This window comes from Pangasianodon hypophthalmus, chromosome 10 (assembly GCF_027358585.1).
Source record: "Pangasianodon hypophthalmus isolate fPanHyp1 chromosome 10, fPanHyp1.pri, whole genome shotgun sequence".
Classification (NCBI taxonomy): domain Eukaryota; kingdom Metazoa; phylum Chordata; class Actinopteri; order Siluriformes; family Pangasiidae; genus Pangasianodon; species Pangasianodon hypophthalmus.
In genome coordinates this window covers 18,963,597-18,985,838 of record NC_069719.1, presented here as the reverse complement: position 1 = coordinate 18,985,838, position 22,242 = coordinate 18,963,597, and the positions used below count along the sequence as shown (strand labels likewise).

At 37.9% G+C, this 22,242-nt stretch overlaps 1 protein-coding gene across 2 annotated transcripts in view; it reads left to right on the top strand.

Moving 5' to 3' along the window:
* The first annotated feature begins 1,428 nt into the window (after nt 1-1,428).
* Nucleotides 1,429-22,242, top strand: part of ltk (leukocyte receptor tyrosine kinase) — a 69,294-nt gene continuing 48,480 nt past the window's right edge. For both annotated transcript variants that reach the window (XM_026934534.3, XM_026934533.3), the window contains exons 1-2: nt 1,429-1,706; nt 21,207-21,299. In XM_026934534.3, the coding sequence (XP_026790335.3) occupies nt 1,652-1,706; nt 21,207-21,299 (148 nt within the window). In that variant the 5' untranslated portion in view covers nt 1,429-1,651. The remainder of the gene's footprint in view (nt 1,707-21,206; nt 21,300-22,242) is intronic.

The following is a 22,242-nucleotide window of genomic DNA, read 5'->3' as shown; positions in this document are numbered from 1 at the left end:
ACAAAAATTGTGAAAACAAAAATGCTAAGTAATACAAAGTGTTTTAACTGGGCTTAAAAACATTTTTTTCCTATTGCTTCAAAGCTTTATAATCATGCTGCTTTCCTAAGCATTTTAATGATCTTTTTTAGATTAACATATTTTTCATAGCTAATTATTCAAGTTGCTTAAACGGAAGACCTAAAGATATCTTGATAATAACAGAGTAGCCAGCTACCTGGAGTGACAGTCACAAGCTAATCTATATTTATTCATTCATTCATATCCAATAATCTCTTTATCCTGGTGAGGGATCCGATCCTGGGAACAGTGGGTGCAAGCAAGAATACACCCTGTGGCTGCTTGCTGCTCTGTGCCATCTTCAGTGTGATGTTTACTTGCACTGAATTCTTGAACCTTGAGTCCAACATTTTAATCTGCACTAATCCTATGTTGGATTAGTATGACATGAAATATCACTGGAAAATGGTGAATGAGAAAGAAATGCTTGCTCTTTTGTTTGTAGGAGCTAATAGGAAACCTGTTGAAACTGTTGTCTGTTATATGAGATTGTTGAAATCATTTCACCTATTAAACATCTTTGACTACTTTTACATGCACATCAAATTCTGTTTAAGGTCTACACTCGGGTTGCAGCCATAATCCGAATATGATGTTTATATGCGTACAGGCATCGAAATATTCCTGTAGACATGGTTGTTGTAAGTTTGCTTGAGTTGCCATTTCTAAATACCTAGCCTACAGCTAAGCATCTGTTAGCACCCAGAATTCCTTGCGGACTGACTGTGCGCATATATCTCCTTTCAGGGGATTTTCTGAATAAGGTGTTTACATGCAACAAATTTCTGATTAAAACAGGCATATTCCAGGGGTGGGAATCAGAACTTGGGGAATCAGAATATTGTCTTAATCTGAATCGGGCAATCGGATTGCGGCGTTTACACACATGACTCAATACTAATTCGAATATTGCCAAATTCTGATTAATATCGGAATATTGAATGTGCATGTAAACGTAGCCAATGTAATTGCGCTGGCAATGTCCCGCTGTGACGTCAGTGAGACAAACAACAGCTAACTTCTCAAGGAAATAACAAAAATACAGTTCCAACCAACAAATTAGCACATGAATCACTAAACCCATCACAAATATCTCAGTATAAACATATTTAATGTGATTCAGAATATACTCTTCCTTTAAAACTTGTCCACAATGTCATGTCTGTGCCTTAGGCAGCATGTTTAGTTTAAGGCATCTTATAACAATGTTGAGACAGTAAGAAAGTGGAGACTTCGCCCCTAAAGCTCAGTGAACATCAGATGGTTAAACCTTTTTTTCTCTCTAAAGGTTTCTAGCCCTGCCTGTGCACGATACAGCGCACTATGGAGATGTCCTGCCGGCGGGCGGCGTTAGGACCAAGTGTGACGGGGAACCTCTGAGTGAGAGATATAGAGATAAACAGGGTCGAGTAGCAGTCAGTCAGTCGCGCGCGCGCTGCTGCAGCATCAGTATTATAATGAATGAGAGCAAGGAGCTGTAAGACAAGAGCAGCTCTGAAAGTGGATGCACATTCATTTCTTTTTAAATCATCAGCAACAAAAAGAGGCTAAAGATTAGCATTTTATTTCCAGGATTCTTTACGAAGCAGCCATGGAATATCCAGCTGGACAAACTTCACTGACATTAATGTTGCTCATTTTAACAGGTGAGTGTTTATGAGTGCATGTGTGAAAAAAAAAAAAAACTTTCAACTTTCATGGACTTTGGTGGACTGTGGTTTAAAACCTTGATCAGTAATTTTCTGTATTCTCTTTGATGAGTTTAATGAGATTTAGACACACATTTGAGAGTCTGTTGGTCATTTCTGCAACACATGTGAACCTGCCTGTTGAACATTACAGCCTGCCTTTGCCTCAATCAGCTCTGCTGAATCCACATGTTAATATATTGTGACTTCTAAGGACTGCTTGTGTATAAACCTCATCTGCTTACAGGCCCATCATTATTCAAATAAAGTCAAGAAAATCAAGAATAATGATTATAAAAGTATGAGCACTATGGAGGAGGATATCATCTTTCACACTGGTGCTGAATTGAAATCATGTACCCCATTTATTCTTTATAATTTACTATTACAAAGGATATGACAATATTCATTATTTAAATAAACACACACTCACACACACACACACACACACACTGTTTGAGGGACCATAAGTAATTGGACACTTGGCTGCCCAGCTGGTCCATGGCCAGGTCTGTGTTATTCCCTCATTATTTCACTTACACGAAAGCATTCAAAAGGTCTAGTGTTGATTATTTCACTTACACGAAAGCAGACAAAAGGTCTAGTGTTGATTATTTCACTTACAAGAAAGCAGATTAAAGGTCTAGTGTTGATTATTTCACTTAGAAGAAAGCAGATAAAAGGTCTAGTGTTGATATCATGTGTGGCATTTGCATTTGAAATCTGTTGCTGTTAACGCTCAATATAATGTTCAAAGAGCTGCCGGCGAAGCAAGCCATCATTTGGCCGAAAAATCAAAACAAACCCAGCAGAGAGATAACAAAAGCCCATACGGTTCTGAAACAACATCTTATGGACAGATGAGACAAAGATCAACATGTACCAGAATGATAGAAAGTGAAAAAGATAGAGAAGGGAAGGAACGGTTCATGATACTGAACATACCAACTCAATGTATCGCATGGACATGTATAGCTGTATGGTTTCAGGGGATTTGCAACTAAGTGTTAAAAATGACAATTTAATTTATGATTTGGAGTTTGTCCAATTACTTTTGGTCCCTTATTAAAAGGGGTGGGGGCACATATAAAAATGCTGTAAGTCCTACACTGTTCATCTTATCTGAATTTAAATACCCTTAAATTAAAGCTGAAAATCTGCACATTGCGCTCAAATTTAATTAAGTTTGTTTCATTTCAATATACTCCAATATACTGTGGTAGGCAGCTGAAATAACAATAACTTTGTCAATGTCCAAATAATTATGGATCTGACTGTACGTGATATAAGCAGCACAATAATGGACCAAAACAGTAAGAAACAAGTGCCCACTTCAGCATTGTTTGTAGACTTGAATTAAGTGCTTAATTATTGTTTTTGAATCATTTATCAGCTATATACAGTGGTTCCAAGAAAACACTTTCCACTGTCAAAATTTTCAGAGCCTGGAGGTTAGTGAGAGGAGATTTTTGCTGAATGCCCAGTCCAGATGAGCTGTGTCAGGCAGTGGAGACAGAGATAGTTGCAGGTTAAGATTCTTTATTTTAGAACAGGCAAACAAGTCCAAAAAAAACAGGCAGAAGTCAGGCAATATGCAAACAGAGGTACTTGGGCAAAAGACATCAACCCGGAACCAGAAATGAAGTCGTAACCATAAACACAAGAACTAGAGAACATACGGCTTGGTATCGCCAGGTACATGAGGACTTATATATAAAGATATGTATATATAAAGACTAATCAAAGGGCAAACTGAAAACAGGTGAAAGTAATCATGAGACATTAGGGAGAATATCAATGACAAGACACGGGCAGAAACAAGACATGAACCAAAACAAGATGCATAAGTAGGCGCTGTAGAGCTGAGAGCTTTGATACGTGCTGAGAGCCACTAAAGAAAGTAAAGACAACAGGTTAGGGAGATCTTAAAGATTACACAGACTAAATGATTATATTTTTAAAAACTAAAATATTTCTCCAATCATGTCAGAAAGACACAGGCCACACAGTTCCTATCTACAATCATTCAGTGCATGTCTTAGATAAGATATTTCTTAGATAAGAAAATGCCTGAAAACCATTCGAGTCCTGTTTTTGTGGTACAGTTGATGTCTTTGTTTTTGTTTGATTTGTGCTTTTAGTGAGATTGAATAAGCAGATGTCAGGAGCCAGGGGACACGTGAAACTTGAGTTAATGTAACTCGGGAGGAATATCATTGAGTGCTTTGAGACATTCTTGAGATGATGAGATTCTTGAGATGATGAGATGGTTGATGTGGGGATGTTGTAGAGAGATTAGACCGGAGTATTAAGAAGATCTGCTAGTCTGTTTGCAAACAGCACAAAGAACATGAATGGCATTTTATTTCACTAATCCTGTTGCATGTCTGTCCATGCATCTGTCAGATTTGTTACACATGAAATAGCTTTCAAGGTAGTGTTCCAAGGCTGATTTAGATGTGCTATTATCTTGCTTTGCACCACATTCCCTTTGAGCCACTAGCACAGCTTGACTTGACCCACCATCTGTCAAGTTACAAGAAGACATGCATCAAGACTCTTCTCTATACTGGCACCCATGTGGTGGAATGAACTTCCCTGGCAGTCTGCAATGCTGAGTCATTGGCTGTCTTTATTTAAAGACTGAAGACCTACCTCTTCATTATGCACTTACACTAAATCAGAAAAAAAAAAAAATTCCAGCCTGTACTCTGTCTTCACCTACTAACTACTATCTACCAAGATTTTAGATTTATAGTATTCTTAGACCCTGACCTGTTGGTACTACCATGTGGACACTTTTTAATAGAAACTATAACACACTTCTGTAAGTCACTCTAGATGATGGAATCTTTCAAATGCTGTATAATTTGAAATCGCTTTGGTTAGACATGGATCTTATGTTTTTAGGACACGTTGAACAGTGTACCTGAACCTCCCCATTCCCCCACAACTGCACACTTATGGTAAAGCTTTTATTATTGTTGTATGCTTTTGGGGTTGCAATCGAACATGAAAACATAAAAAAAAAACAGTTGTGGAATCCTATAGCAGCACAGCATAGTACCACCTACAAACTTAAAGAAAAAAAACACTGCTATACTCAACAATCATCATCAAAACAGCTCCAATTTTGGCTTCTAAAAAGATAACAATCAAAAACACACTGCTGCAGTCAGTGGGGTTAAAGAGTAAGTTGTGCTTGGATTTCATGGAAAATTACAGTGATGTCAGTGATTTGCAATGCTGCACAAGGCTTTTTTAAAACAAATAAATTACTTTTTCTTTCACATCCTGACAAAGCAGAAATTATGGAACATCATGGACGGTCTAAAGATATCAAATCCAGTCTCCACATGATCCACTGGATTGAGTTGTTAGAAACCAAATCTCCAGTAAGTCACAATAAACCCCACTAGAAAAGTACTTGAATGTAGTGATAATATCAAATCAGAGATCATGGCTGTGGCTCATAAATCAGAATGTATTGTTTCCACCATGTGTTTAATATTTGTTTCATTTCCAAGTTGCTCCATGAGGCATTAATGCAAGAAAACCTATGATATTTTTTGCTTTGAATGCAGACCTGCATCTTTTATACAGTATGTTCAAAACCCAGCCCTGACAAGTAATCTTTTACTTTGACATTTTTCCCAAAATGTAGGATATAACAAAAATACAGTATGTTATTCGTAGTAATTATTAATAGCATCATACCTAACTACCAATTTTATGTACTTTTCTGCCCCAGATGATGTTTTGGGAGAAGTGCAATATGTCCTCGGTAGTGTGCGTCATTCCAAAAACTAATAAAATGACTCCCTAAATCTAGGAGGCAGTGAGAATTTGGACTTGGGTCAGCTGTGCTTTAATCTCTTGATCTTTTGCAGCTGAGTCCTGTACCAGCTACATCAAAGATGTAGTTTTTTTGTATGGCTGCAGGAAAGTATAGAATTGGGTCCAGCTAGCTGGTGAAAAATGCACGCATTAACTTTGCAGCACTTGCCTCAGTAAGAAGCAAGTTCTTGATATGGGTATTAAAATTTAAATCGCAACATGTGCAATAGACATGATTCTGTTGAATTGGTTGTTAGAGAGAAACACACACACACACACAAACCAACCACACATTTAAACTCATTTCCCCAGTCACCTCTGATGTGTTCTGTTCTTGTTTTGACAATTTTGTGCAAATCTCGCTCTCTCATTCAGTGGGCAAGACCTCTCATATCTCCCTTTGTGTTCAGTGCTACAGTAATCAAAATATTCCTTGTGTTAGCATTAGTGGCCCCTGTGCAACAAAAGGGCATTAATAAATAATGTGTAACAGGTGGATGGATGGCACTGATGACACTGAGACCAGGTTCCTGATGGAAAAAAAATACATTCGTACCCAGAAGAAACCCATGTGGACACAGGAAGCACATGCAAAACTCACAAACAGACAATAACCTGGGCTCAGGATCAAACCGGGGACCCTGGTGCTGTGAGCCAGCAACACTACCCACCACACCACCATGCTGCCTATATAATACACTCACCGTCCACTTTAATATGAATACCTGTACACCTGCACATTCATGCAGTTATCTAATCAGTCAATCATGTGGCAGCAGCACAATGCAAAAAAATCATGCAGATACAGGTCAAGAGCTTCAGGTAATGTTCACATCAAACATGAGAATGAAGAAAACGTGCGCTCTCTATGACTTTGATCGTGGCATGGATGTTGGTTACTCTTATGCTCATAATGAAACCATGAATCTTTTTTTTTGTTAAAAAAATAAAACAGGTATGCATTAGTGGCCCCTGTACAACAAAAGGGCATTAATAAATAATGTGTAACAGGTGGATGGATGTCTTTGATGCTGAGACCAGGTTCCTGATGGAAGAATGCATTTGTACTACACTGGTTCATATAGCATTTTAAAAGCAATGGGTTTTTATGTAGTGTTTCTATTGTTGTCTTCCCCCCACATCATAATGTATATAATGCTGTTGGTGTTTCCTGCTTATACCCAAAGGGCATGAGCTGTATACACAGCTTCTGAACATATGAAGTAAGTATGACATACGCTTACATAGATTGTAAAATTAATCACTGATGTATTTAACTTCTTTTTGGACTCTCTGTGTATCTGCATAATGATGAAACAGACTGAAAGTGCATGCATTGAGGGATCAGATGAGCTTTTAGGACCGTTTGTAAGGACTTAGATCTAACAAGTAATTGCAGATTGGTGCTTTCAGTGTCAGAGTTATTTTTTCAGTGATTTTGGACTTTGGCATGCTTGTTGAAGGTCAGGTCAGGGTCACCTATTTTGCCCACAACAGAAGGATGAGTAGCAGGGCATACAGTTAAACCCCAGTTAAAGTTAATCAGTGTTGCTCAGCATAGTTGACATAATGCTTGCAAATAACTCAATCACATCATTATCAATGTCAACAAAACAACATTTGGCAGTAAAGATGTTATTACATATATATGATGACAATGCTATGTTATATAATATAATATTCCTCTGTAGCACATTCTGAGACAAGATCTCCTAAGGCTAAACTTACACACACTGCAATTTAGGTGCATTGATTTTCAGTTTTATTCACTGGGTACTGCAGCTACTCCTGGAATATATTTAGCCCCACATATTTGTTTTATTAAAGCTGTTCTTTTATTGAAAATTCAATATTGTCAATTGGTTTCATTGCATCTGCAAGCCTGGGGCCAGAAATTATGGTTCTGCATGGCAACCAGTGAAAACAGAGAAGAGGCCTGACTTGCTACCCCATAAGTTATACAGTCCTATCCAAAAGTATTGGAACATTAAGGCCAATTCATTTGATGTTGCTATACACTGAGGACATTTGTGTCTGAGATCAAAAGATGAATATGAGATGATAGATCAGAATTTCAGCTTTCATTTCCTGATATTTACATCTAGATGTGTTAAATAGTTTAGAACATGGTATGTTTGGTGGCAGACCACCCAATTTTTTAGGTGAGCAAAATTATTGGAACAGATAGTCTTAAAGTAAATTAAAGTAAATAGCCCTTAATATTTAGTTGCATATCCCTTGCTTACGACAACTGCATCAAGCCGGTGACCCACTGACATCACCAAACTGTTGCATTTTTCTTTTGTGATGCATTTTCAGGCTTGTACTGCAGCTTATTTCAGTTGTTGTTTGTTTTGGGGGGTTTCTCCCTTCAGTCTCCTCTTCAGGAGGTGAAATGCATGCTCAATTGGGTTAAGGTTTGGTGTTTGACTTGGCCAGTCTAAAACCTTCCACTTTTCCCCCCTATGTTTTGGGTCATTGTCCTGCATTGTCCATTTGTTGAAGTTCCTCCCAATTAGATTGGATGCATTTCTCTGTAAACTGGCACACAGAATGTTTCTGTAGATTTCTGAATTCATTCTGCTGCTACCATCATGAATTACCTCATCAATAAACATTAGTGAGACTGTTCCAGAAGCAGCCATGCAAGCCTAAGCCATGACACTACCTCCACCATGCTTGACTGATGAGCTCATATGTTTTGGATCATGAGCAGATCCTTTCTTTCTCCACACTTTGGCCTTTGCATCACTTTGGTAGAGGTTAATCTTGGTTCCAAAACTTTTGTGGCTCATCTCTGTATTTCTTTGTGAATTCTAGTCTGCCCAATTCTTACTGCTGATGAGTGATTTGCATCTTGTAGTATGGCTTCTATATTTCTGCTCTTTGAAGAAGACTTGCTCTCAGGTCTTCTTCAAACGGTGTATTTTGATACCTTCACCCCTTCCCTGTAGATGGTGGGTGGGTCATGATGTCACTGACTGTTGTTTTTGGGTTTTTCTTCACAGCTCTCACAATGTTTCTGTCATCAACTGCTGTTGTTTTCCTTGGCCGACCTGTTTGTTGTCTTGTCGTTAGTACACCAGTGGTTTCTTTCTTTTTCAGAACATTCCAAATTGCTGTACTGGCAATGCCCAATGCTTGTGCAATGCTTTCTTTTCTCTCATAGACAGCTCTCTGGTCTTCATATTGGTTTATCCTTTTTAACAACAAATGCAGTCTTCACAGGTGAAACCCAGGGCTCAAAACAAGAGTAGACATTCAGAGCTATTAATTGTTGGGAGGAAACAGGAGAACCCAGAAGAAACCCATGCGGACACTGGGAGAACATGCAAAACTCACATGTTGAGGCAGCAACACTACCTGCCACATCACCATGCTGCCCATAAAATATACAATCACCATCCACTATTAGGAACACCAGTACACCTGCAATTCATGCAGTTATCTAATCAGCCAATCATGTAGCAGCAGCACAATGCAAAAAAATTATGCAGCTACAGGTCAAGAGCTTTGGGTAATGTTCATATCAGACATCAGAATGAAGAAAAAGTGTGCTCTCTGTGACTTTTATAATATCATGGATGTTGGTTTAAGTATTTCAGAAACTGCTGATCTCTCAACAGTCTCTAGAGTGTACACAGAATGGTGTGAAAAACAAAAAACATTGAGTGAGTCTTCAGCTGTCCAGTTTGGGTGAGTCCGTGCCCATGATAGGCTCAGATTCTTGTTCTTGGCTGACAGGAGTGGAACCTGATGAGGTCTTCTGCTATTGTAGCTCATCCACCTCAAGATTTGATGTGTTGTGCATTCTGAGGTGCTTTTCTGCTCACCACAGTTATAAAGAATGCTTATTTGAGTTACTATAGCTTTCCCGTCAGCTCAAAGCAGTCTGGTCATTCTAGTCTGATCTCTCTCATCAACAAAGTATTTCAGCCTGCAGGATGTTTTTTGTTTTTCATACCATTCTGTGTAAACTCTAGAGACTGTTGTGTGTGAAAATCTCAGGAGATCAGCAGTATCTGAAATACTTAGACCAGTCCATCTGGTAACAAAAATCATATCATGGTTAAAGTTACTGAGCTCACTTTTTTCCCCCTTTCTGATGTTTGATGTGAACATTAACTGATGCTGTTGACCTGTATCTGCATGATTTTATGCACTGTGCTGCTGCCACTTAATTGGCTGATCGGATAACTGCATGAAAGTGCAGGTATACATGTGTTCCTAATAAAGTGGATGGTGAGTGCATGTAATATTAATTTCAGTTATTCATCATTTGACAGCTTTCAGCTTTGATGGATTCCCTTTCATGTGTGGTGGACGACTGAATTTTTAAATTACGCTTTAACTATTATGACATTTATTTCCAAACGACTTCATGATGTGACCATGATCCTTCTCTTCTCCTACCATAACAGTTTAAGCCTTTTTTGGTCAAAACACAAATTCTAATGCTCCCACAACAGAAAAAGTGTTTGCCATATCGTAGGGAGAATCCTGACAATGCAACAGACAGCTTGTTGGGCTTTTTCAATAACTTCCATGATTTCCCAATGGACTGGTGCTGCAAGCCATGACTTGGAAAGGATTGTTTTGGAGGAAGTCAGTGTTTGTAGACTCTCATGAATATGTGACAGGGCATCAGCTTCAGTGTTATTCAATCTAGGTCTACATGGAAAGGTGAAGCGAAAATGGATGAAGAAGTGTGGTGACCTGGCCTGCCATGGGATTAGTCTTTTTGTTGATTTTACATATTCCAGGTTGGGGGTGATCTGTGAGAATGAGCAATGACCAGTGTCATCATTCCTCCAGGGAAGCTTTGATCACAAGCAACTCCTAGTTTCCCACATTGTAATTTCTCTTAGCCAAGGATAGGTTTCTAGAAACAAAAGCACATTGGTGCAGTTTGGTAGGGTTACAATGGCACTAAGATTAGACAGCTCCTACCACATTCTCAGATGTGTCAACCTCCACCATAAACAGTAAAGGGTCAGGGTGGTGGAATATGGGAGCCAGGTTTTGAGGAGTTGAAAAGCACAGCTGACCTCTTCAGACTACTTAACGTCTTTGTTTTTTCCTTTAAGAAGTGGTGTTAGGGGTGCTGCTATGGAGCTGACAACTCAGATGAAATGCCAATAGAAGTGTGCAAACCCCAGAAATCTCTGCAGCTCTTTGGTGGTTTAGGAGTGGGGCCAGGAAGTGGTTGCTTCTACTTTCGACTGGTCCATTTCTACTCCTTGTTCCTGCAGAAGGTAGCCAAAATCTTGTTGATGCAGACGAAGATGAAGCAGTTTAGGAATACTCTCAGGATCTTATTCACGAAGGCATGGAAGACAGGGAGCATTAACAAGACCATATGGCATCTCCAAATATTCATAGTGCCCCAAGTTGGTGATGAAGTCAGTCATTGCTCTCTTGGCTATGAATCAGATTGTATGCACTTCTGAGGTCCAGTCTAGTGAAAACTTTGGCTCCTCTCACCTATTCCATGTTGGCAGGGACTAAAGGGACCAGTACTTGATTGTGACTGAGTACAGTCCTCTGTAATCAATGCAAGGCCAAAGGCCAGCATCTTTTTTCTCCATGAAGAACCCAGCTGCAGCAGGAGATGTGGCTGGACAGATGTACCCTTGTTTAAGTGCCTCTTTGATGTAGTCTTCCTTTGGTTACTGGAAAAGACAGAGGGTAGGCACGAACTCTAATACAAGTGGACTCCGAGGTGATATTAATGAATGATAGAATGTCTGTATGCAAGGTGCTGGTGTATCCCTTCCCTTTCCCACTGCGATGCCTTCCAGGGCCTTGACCTTCAAGGAGCATGTGAAATGAACAAGGGGAATTTTCCAAAAAATTTGCTATTGTTTCATTCATGAAAAGCTGCCCTGCTGTCCACGAGCACCATGACAACATGATAGGTAGGGAAATTTTCTTGTTCTCAAACATAGGATTAACCTTTTCTCTCACCTTAAAATGTAGTTTGTTCTCTGGCATCATAGTATCATGTAGTGGAAATGCCTTTTTTCTTGGACGAATAACTTTTCTAGGAAAGGCTGAGTGCTCTTGCAAACATAATAGCACATTGCATCAGGAACCATGGCATTTACATGGAGAATATCATATTTCTCAAGTGGACAAGTGCAGAAGTAGCTTACTTTGGGTTAGCAAAAAGAGTAACATAACTCATGCATGACACAGATGATGAGGTGAAGGTTTTCGGGGTTCCAGACACCTTCCAGAGTGTGGTGAGGATCTACGTGCAAGATGTTTCATGTACACAAGCCAAACATCTAACAGTAGGCAGTTTAGGGTCATACACAATTTAAGCTCCATAATAAACAATCCAAACGGCACATCCAAAACTGTAGTCACAGAGCACAGTCTGTAGTAGGTACACAGAATATCAGTCGCAAACTAGAACAAATGGAGATCCATGTCAGGAAAGCCAGGAAAGCAAGGCAGGGTCATACAAAGAAATCCGAATAATAATGGCTCAGACCTTACTCAAAAGACTAGTAAATGGCAAGGGTTCGCACCTAGTCTCAAGTTCAGGAGTCTTTTATAGGGTGCAAACAGACAATGAGTGTAACCACAGAGGAAGAGTTCAAAATTCAGGGGAGGGTGCCCTCTGGTGGCGTGGTGGAGAACTGTCCATAATGAATGTGACCACTTTAAAAATCTTGAATTATTATCCATCCTGATGCGTGAAGTTCGTGATGTAAATTAAATTATTTGTAATATGAGTACTTATTTTTTACCTGTTTCTGCATTTTTTAAAACTTAATTTGACCTGTTTATGCTTCTACTCTATGCTTCTACTATGCTTTTTAAAAATTGTGCTTAGGTCTGAAAACAAATACTGTTTGGCTAAAACGTCAATTTTATAAGTGCATTTTCTAATACTTTTTAAATTTTTTCTGAATTTTAGAAATGTCTATTTGTGGACACATGCATGCCAAGATCTTACAATAAAGTCACATAGGCTACCCTGAAAGATGCTTGGTGATGACTGCCACACTCACACTGCTGGGAACGTGACCTGTAGCAGCAGCACAGACTTTATGGAGCAACATGTCTGTAAATAATGCCCATGAGGATGAAAGGGAGATGAAAAGTCAGTCTGAGGATCAGATGGTGGCAGTCCACAATGGACAAATCCTCCTTTAAGACTATAAAGAAAATCTTTGCCCACTAGCACAGTAAATTCTATCATGACAGGTGTTGTGCAAAAGAGCAATTCATGTTTTGAGTTTCATAGCACTACCTAACCCTATATGGACTGCCACCATCTTTAGAGTGGCATGGCATTGATAGTTTAGAGCTTGTCAGGGGTTCCTGCAGGATAGCAGAGGACAAATTAGACGCTTATTCAGAGACTGCTAAAGCCAGAGTTGAACATGACACTTCAACTGATAGGTCATTATCAGCCTGGAAGAATCTCTTGGACGTGACTGTAGGCGTAGCAACCTCACACCTCTTTCATAATGAACAGAAAGGATAACGCTACCTGTTATGCCATAGTGACCCCCTTGCCATGTGAACATAATATATTTATAAAATCATTTATGCATTCCTAGTTAAAAGTGGTAGTCATACAACTAGGTCATTAGTGGTAAACATAGCTATTGAGTGCACCAATGCAGAGGCCCCACTCACACTTTTCCCAAACAGCGAGCTGAGCAGTCGCAGGCATCTGAACTTTGACTGTATTACACCCATGTTTACTGCAATGAATTAATCCAATAACAGTCAAAATTATTTCCTATTATAGCAAATATTTCCCTTGGCAAATATTTGAAGTCAGTGTTTGGAATGAGAAGAAAAAAAAACGTATCCTGAAGGATAATTTCCTGAACTGGAATTTCTCTGTATTTTGTGCTAAAAAAAATGTGACATTTTTTCCGCTAGAGTGTATTATTAGGAATTATTATTTTACTATTATTTGAAACTGTAAATGAAAACTGAAGGTCTGAGGCATTTTATACATTTAAAATGCAGCTAAAAAAGTAAGAAAAAAATGAAATAAAAGGGAGTCAAAAATAACATAGTAAAATAGGCTAATAATAACGAATAAATAATAGCAGTGACAGAAAAAAGAAAATAATAACATTATAAAATATACAAAATATATGTAAAAAAGTGGCTAAAATAGAATAAATTACAGTACTTTAAAAAAATTACAAAAGTAACATAGACATAACATGCTGGTTGATAAATAAAAATAGAAAACCTTGATTTATACTCGTGCAGCTTTACACTGCAAATTTGTTGCAGGAGTCTCCTCCCTGGAGAAAGGAAATGAGTTATAAAGTATGTGTTGTGCAACTATTTTCCTTTCAAATAATATTGAATATGCACATTTCGAACAATATGAATAATTCAAACTCCTCAGATTACTCGTTATGCTTAAAGCTAAGCCTGGGTTTCTCCTCTGACAACTTCATAATGAAGACACATGAAGAGCCTTAACAAAATCCCAGGCAAACTTCATAGCTTACTCTTTGATCTGCTTTTGTAATAACGCACACCCCTGAACTGCCTTTGCAAGGTTTAAAAAGTAAAACTCTTAATATGAAAACCATTAGTATGACATTAACTTAACATTTCTGTGATAAAGACAGCTGTTTTTGCAACTGAAATTAAGAAAAATTGAATGTCTGAAACTCAATTTTTCATAAACAAGTGATTTAATCTTCATACTTATAAGCATAATGATTTTTGAATAATTTTAGCTTATTATGATGCAGCTGCTTATTCCTTCATCATCAAGCCTCAATGGTCATTGCTAAGATGGCGTCTTAGTTAATTCTTTGCAAAACGATTGAGTGAAAAAAGTTTCACCTTTGTCCACTTGACTGGTTCTCAATTTTTTATCTCTTGCGTTATTCATTAAGGATAATGCCATTATATTTCATTATATATTGTGAGCAGGAAGGTGAGTTATTTATTAGGTACTGTTTAGTTTTCATCTTGGAAAAAAGATTGTGGATCATTTTTCATTTTAGTTTTTGCCAACACTACAAAATTGGGAGGATTTCTTATGAGCAAAAGCAATTGTTTGGGACATTATACCAGTGATAAGCATTTGGAATGGGGGTTCAGTTCATCTTAAACTTGTCAAACATAATAGACAACTGTTAAACGTTCCCTTTTTTTTTGCCAGTTATAATTTATCATTGTGTATTGAAGGCAGATCACATGCTGTGCTGTCACAGGATGCTCATTGGGGGTTGAAATGTCAGTCTATTTTGGCTTCTGCTATATTAATCCACACATTAATAGCATGCTAGTAACCTTTGTTTACAAATCTGTCATATGTCTATTTCCATCAGTATCATCCACTTTTCATTAAGTCTATTCTTAACACCAAAGATTGACTTCCTTTCATTAGTGGACGGATTTAAAGCTTTCATTTGATAGCCTGAAGCTCCAGATAGACAGTAAACCATGAAATACTGCTATTATATTCTTTTTACGGTTGAGATGTTATGCTTTCACTAATATGTTTTGACCCATACTGTGAAATTGAGATAACTCTTTTCTCATGATATTGTTTATGGAACGATTAAAACACTTTACAGGAAAACAGTCTATGACAGTGTGGTGTGTAGTGTGTTACGACCCCGCAGTGCATTATTTTCTTATATGTCCTGAAGTGCTTTATACTACAGTGGTTTGCCTTTTATACTGTAGTGAATTTGCCAATTTTTAATTTACTAATGAAAGACACATTGCACTTTTTAACCATTTGTAGTTACACTGTATGTCACTTTCATTACCAGCCTCTTTTTTGCCTCTCCCTTGAAGTTAATAAGTCAAAAAAACATAACTTGTCATGTTACAGATAAAATGGAAAGGCTCCCCCCCTGGTGGAAAACTTACTGACACTGGAGACTCATTCCATAAATGTTAAATAAATGTTATTAATAAGCACATTTAATATAAACCTATAAGTCATTTGAATTACAGCTGGCACTGTTGTTAGAACTGTTGTTATAGAAAATTAACTAACACCTTCTGACTAATCAGATTTGAAAATTCAACAATGATATGCAATCATATCTAAAGAATGGAAAAGAAAACAATGGTACTAAGTGTGTGTAATTAAATGACATTGTGCTGATGCCTGTCTGCCCTGAATAGTCTAACTGTGAAACAATTGGCCCAGCAAGTAAAATAGGAAAAAACACTTAGACATTCATTCGAGAAGAATTGTCCTCAGATAGCACAACATTTTCTGTGCCTGAACAAACACTTAGGCCTGACTCAATTCACTGGAAAGTTAATTATGTACTGTATTCAGGTTACCCACTGGTCTCTACAGGGCTGCTCTGGGGGCAAACTAGACACACAGCACTGTGCAGTAAGCTGATTTATTTGGTTGAAAACATAGCATTTTCTCAGAGATTAAAGTCACTGTATGTCCATCCTAAGGTAAATTAATGTTATATGCAAAAAACTGAAGTTCTCCTTCACTGGCCATTTTTTTTTATCGACATTGGAGAGATTTCGTGAGTACTGAAATGGGAGAGGACATCCACATATTTGGAATGATTCCGAAATAGAACCAACATGAATCCAATTAAGATGTTTACCTCAGTAGTCTTGTGTATTTTCACAAATTTTCCAGGCTTTCAAATTACTGACTGGAGCCCACTGAAATCACATGGTGTTGAGTACACTATGCCAGTTAAAATCCAAATGCCATTTTAAATTCTTGTTCTTTGACATTTTCTTATATTCAGTGTTCATCATGACTTTACAACATTTCTTCCTCTGCCAGTAGTGGACAACCCTCTTACACCTACAAGCAGTTTGCCAAATTATATTTACAGACAAAATAAAATGACTTTAGAGCCCTGTTGTAGAGGTGTGTGGGACTGTTTTTTTTTTTTTTTTTAATCTCACTCTCGTCCATTCCTGAAGGAATTCTGACCAATCCTGTTCTTTCCTGAAGGAATTCTAACTAACCCCTTCTGCTCCTGCAGAAATTTTTTACCAGTGTTATCCGTGTCCTCAGTTATTATTTTTGTTTGTACCTACACGCAATATTTTTTAACAAACTTAGGTGGTTCTACGTGGCAAAATGTACACAAATTAGCAATTTAAACCACTGTGGCTGTGGCTTCATTGAAGATGAAGGAATAAATGTGGTAAATGTCTCACACAGCTCCAGAAAAGCAGCCAGTACACTCCCATGTTTATGAACATCGCCTTTCTTTGTCTCAATTCCTATCTGACCTCCTGCGCCCACCTGCATGACACTAAAAATCAGCCGCTCCCACAGCTTTTTTTGTGGGAGCCGGTATTCTGCCAGAGGCTTTACCTGGGTCCAGCTAATATCATCAATACGAAATGATTTAGTCTCATCTGCTTTTACTTAAACAGACATTTTTATGTTATGTCAACAAACAAGCTGCATTTTTTAGCCTCCATTTAAGGAAATTCAGCCGGCCAGTGAATGTGCTAGCCCTTTTAGTGGATCACATATTATGTGCTGAGTGAGGGCCGGAGTGGGACGGAGTGTTTTTTTTTGTGTGTTTGTGGGACGGGAATGTCATCTGAGTGGCCCACACACTCACTTGGGATGTCCACAATGACAAATCCGCAGTTTAAGCTCTTTTGACTATTTATTTTCAAAAATATTGTACAGGAGGCACCAACTACAACACCAATTAAATAAATATATGTTAAAAAAAAAAAAATTAACAGGCCGAAAATAAATATAAAAGCCCATAGCTAATTTCAAATGAACACATTATCAAAATTATATTTTGACTAAGACAATTCTGACTTAAATATTTACACTTCAACAGGCAACTCTTACTTTATTTCCACCCTATTTCCTTTCCACTGAACTGTTGTTTTGACATTTACTACTCGATTGAACATACTGTACAATGCAAATATGAATAAAGCTTCTCAGAGACTACAAAATCAAATATCTGTCACAATTAGATGGCCACATAACAATTTTGAAACTAACAAATCAGTCATTTATAAATATTCCAGAAACACTTTGAAAATTCCTTGATACTAAAATGAATAAACCCTCAACTGAAAGTAGCTTGAAGATGAAGGAAAGATGGACTACCTAGAAAGTGGAGCTTGTCAGGCCTCTCATGATTTAAAGCAGGAGAGTATCTACTGTGACTTTTTCTCTGTAGGTAATTTGCATTTATATTATTTGCACTGGGATGATAGCATGAGAGTGATCGCTAGATTAGCGTGTATTAAGTGATGCTACACTGTGTGCGCCACAGACACCTGTCTCAGCAGCCACATTGCTATTATCTAGGCTTGTTGCTGTCGCAAACAAGTCTATAAGTTCGACGCATTTACTTGCGTCTTCCTCTAAAGCCTGACTCTTGTTTAGTCTGACCTTTTCTTTTTTGTTGTCCATATTGATTGAAGGTTAAGAGGGTTCTCTGGCCTAACTGTAAACTTGTACATTTGTCATGTGACCTCCCTGGAATCAGTCAGTCACAGAGGACCGCACTCATTGGGAGGCAGAGACGTGATCGATAGGCTACCAGTGTGTGTGTGTGTGTGTGTGTGAGTGTGAGTATGTGTTGCAGAGTGCAGCTGCCTGCAGCCTACGCAGCAACAAGTAGTTCTAAGTTATAACGCTAACATTAAATTTACTGCCCACCGGGAATTCTTCCGGTTCTACCAATCAGCCACTCCGGCATGAGTTGAGTGATATTCATTAAAGAGACTTTTAAGGGCAGAAAACTATGTACTGTTTCTGTAGTCTTTCTGTAGACAAATAAGTCTAGTTTCTAATATCTACCAGAGAACAAAAAAACAGCACTAAATGAAAGCAAGTAAGTTTGGTTTCATAAAATGTTGCGAAAGTTTTCAGCACCAAGAAATAGCCAGTCGTGTTGTGTTGCATAAGATCAAACAGTTGATCTTGGGAAATGTTATACTTACAAATATTAAATACCCCAAAAGATATTAAAATGTTACATTTTATTGTATAAAGTCATAATGATTCAGAATCTTAAAATTTCTTGAAGAATAATTAAAAGCAAACAAACTGACAAAAGAATGTTCTAATACAAGTAAAATATGCAAATACACAAAAACAACAGACTGCAAAAACAAATGGCTAAAATATTTTTATAAGTGTATTGCAGCTTGTAAAACTTAATGATGCTTGGACAGCAGAGATGCTTCAAGGCCAAGGGGTTAGGGTGCATAATGATACAATTAAACACAAATGAGTATATTTCTGTGGAAGCACAAGAGTAATTTGATGGTGTAACATGTCATATAATGTCTGTTTATGGACAAAACATTCTATAAATAGAGTTTTAAAATTTGCAGACATGTGGAATTAGCTAATATATACGATATGCGTGCTTACACTCTAGGGAAAATCACAAAAATGCTTGAGAAGCTTCAGTAGCATTACCACCTCACGGCTCCAGGTTCCCTGGTTCAATCCTGAGCTCAGGTTACTGTCTGTACAGAGGTTGAAGTCAAGTCAAGTGACTTTTATTGTCATTTCAACCATATACAGCTAGTTAGTACACAGTGTAACGAAACAACGCTACTCCAGGACCAAGGTGCTACATAAAACATACACAGAACTACAGGAGACTACATATATTTACATAAAGTGCACAGCGCAAACATGTGCAGACAGCACAAGACAGTATAAAACTACCGTCTCATCCACTCTACAACACACTACAGAGTCAGCGGAGCTCATTCTCCAAAAGACTCATTCAAATTCGTTGTCACAGAGACAGTTACAGGAGTTCATTCTTACCATTCACAATAACATTGTACAACAGCTCACCTGTGTGTGACAGATAATAACACTTTCACATTACACTACTACAAGAAAGCTATCATTTAGAAAGCTGTCATTATATTCTACATTCTCAAGGTTCTTCATATTCATCATTATTCACTACCAGTTTTCACAAGAGTACTTATGCAAATACTGATGTAAATCCGGTTAAATCTACAACTGTGTTCCATATCTGCACTACTACATTTAATTTAACTTATTGTATTTTATATTTTATATTTTGTGTGTGTACGTGTTGTATCTTGCTACTGACCATGCTGCTGTAACACAAGAATTTCCCTCATGGGATCAATAAAGTATATCTATCTATCTATCTATCTATCTATCTATCTATCTATCTATCTATCTAACTATCTATCTATCTACCAAAAACAAGACACTGGGCACAGTAAGTTACAGTGCAGCACCGACAAGTACACAGTTCTGGTGTAAAGTGAATCAAATGACACTAGTGCAAAAGAGTAAGAATATAAGTTGCTGTAAATAAGTTGCTCCACATGTCCATGTGAGTTTTGTCCAGGTTCTCTGGTTTCCGCTCACCTCCCAAAAACATGTTGGTAGGTGGATTAAATGGCTCCTAGTCGTGAAGGTGTGTGTGTGGACTCGGGTCTTTATCACTTCGCCTCTCTTTCTCACTTTAAATATTATATTAATAGGGAGTGCAATATCATTAAGGAGTGTTCAAAATAAAGACACACTGAATAGCTTTTGCATGTGTAAGGACAAAACACTAACATACAAACTTTGTTGTAAGTCCCAATTTCTATTACTGAAGAAAAAGGCATAGTTTAGTTTTTGATTTTTAATGTAGAAGTTTCTTATCTTGTAAGGACATTGGCTGTTGACATGGCAACAGTCATATGTGGTTGTGCTTGTGTGAGCTCTTACACACAACATATGGTGAATAAGACATTAGCTGACCCTGTGTGAAAGATATTACTTGCAAAGGGCCACTGTGGCTGCATATTTCTTCTTTTGCAACCAAAGCAGGAAGACATCTGATTCTTTTTGTGTAATGCATTACATCTTGGTCTTTGAATGGTTATTAGGTTTGATTTCTATTTGGCTGGAATAGAAACCTGTAGCCACTCAGGCCCTTCGCCAGCTGAAGACTCTTGCCTTATGTAGTGTGCTTAGTGGTGCTGTAATGCCTTAATAGGTCTGTTATACAGCACTTGCAGCTGATCTTATCAGGAGAAACCTGCTTTAAATATGCTGCTTCTTACAAGTGACCTTCAAAACATATTGGATACACTAATTTGGTTATGGATGCATCACCGTAACTAGAGATGTGGAATGAAGTGTCTTCAGGCCACGGGGGTGCTGAACGTGACCGATCATAGGTGTGGAGCATTCTGCCGTTCTTTTGAGACTTACCCACCCTTGCAGGCTTAATGATGAATTTGACTTCCAAGCAGAGTGTTGTCCTTGGTAAGCAGGAGCAAAAAAATTTTTGCACACGTCAGACATCTGTGCTTTTACTTCACAGCTCAGACTCAGTAATGTGCAGGTCCTCGCATTCTCTTTAGATACTGTGTAAATATCAGACACTGTTTTGCTTTAGCTGCTGTGAATGACAGTGGATCAGTGGGCCTTTTTCAAGTAAGAGAAAAAATCTAGGCTTGCTTTTTCTTGTTAAAAATTTATTACTGGTTGTTAAAAAAAAAGATAAATTGTTCAGTTGATCACTGTTCATGTTTCAACTATTATACGGCTGTGATGGAAATAAATTAGAACTCTCCACATCTCTCTCTCTCTCTCTCTCTCTCTCTCGCTCTCTGTATCTCTTCCCACAGTGATCAGGATCAGTCATGCTCTCTTGGATAGAACTGTAGAGCCAAGTTTTCCATTGCAGTTAAATTCTCATCACTCAAGCCCAGCAAGCCAAGGTAAAACATGGACCCCTTTTCCACTTCTGCAACAGAAACCTGGTCTTCATTAAGAAATAATGATAATGAATCACATGGTCAGGAATAAGCAAAGGGGAAAAAGTCAGAATAGTAGAAATACTATTCACAGTTCCTCATCCAGTGTATATACACTCCTGTATTAAGGCTTTACTACTGGAGTCACTAGAGTCACTATTACTACAGTCACTAGAGACAGCTATGTTCCTATAAATCAAAATTACATTTTTGGTTTTCTTTTTAGGAATTGTGTCTATTCTTATAACAATGACTTGGTTTTGTGTTGCAGCTCATCAGTGAAAAACACTGAGTGGCTCTTCTGCAGTTATTTGATCTGTTGGAGTAATACTGCATTACAGAATACTAGAAATGCTAGAATAATACAAAGATTCACAAAAAGCTTCGCTTTTTTAATTTAATACCTTGTTATTTTTCTTATCCAAGCACATGCCATTTCAATAATTCCATTAATCCAGGAGTTAACACTGATTTATTGTTCTGGCTCGGCTACATTTAGAGGTATCACAGGAGACTATTTACTCTCATGGCCTTTCTTCATCAATAATCTCACATGACTCCAAAGGCAGCTAAAAATGCTACATAAGTCTCTCACCTTCTTTATTGGAATAAACACACATTTTCCTGATAAGCTCTTCTCATTTTGAGGATGAACATTTTTGGAAATCTCTGCATGAAGGAACGAGTGGCTGCCGAATAGCATTTTTTATTCAGCCATTTCCAAATAATGTTTCATTCCTTTCAGAATGTTAGTTGAAGACAGATAGAAATAAACTGTATGGCCAAAAGTATGTGGACACCTGAATATCACACCCATATGTGGTTTTTCCCCAAACTGTTGCCACAAAGTTAGATGCACACAGTTGTTTAGAATGTCTTTTATGCTGTAGCATTAAGATTTCCCTTC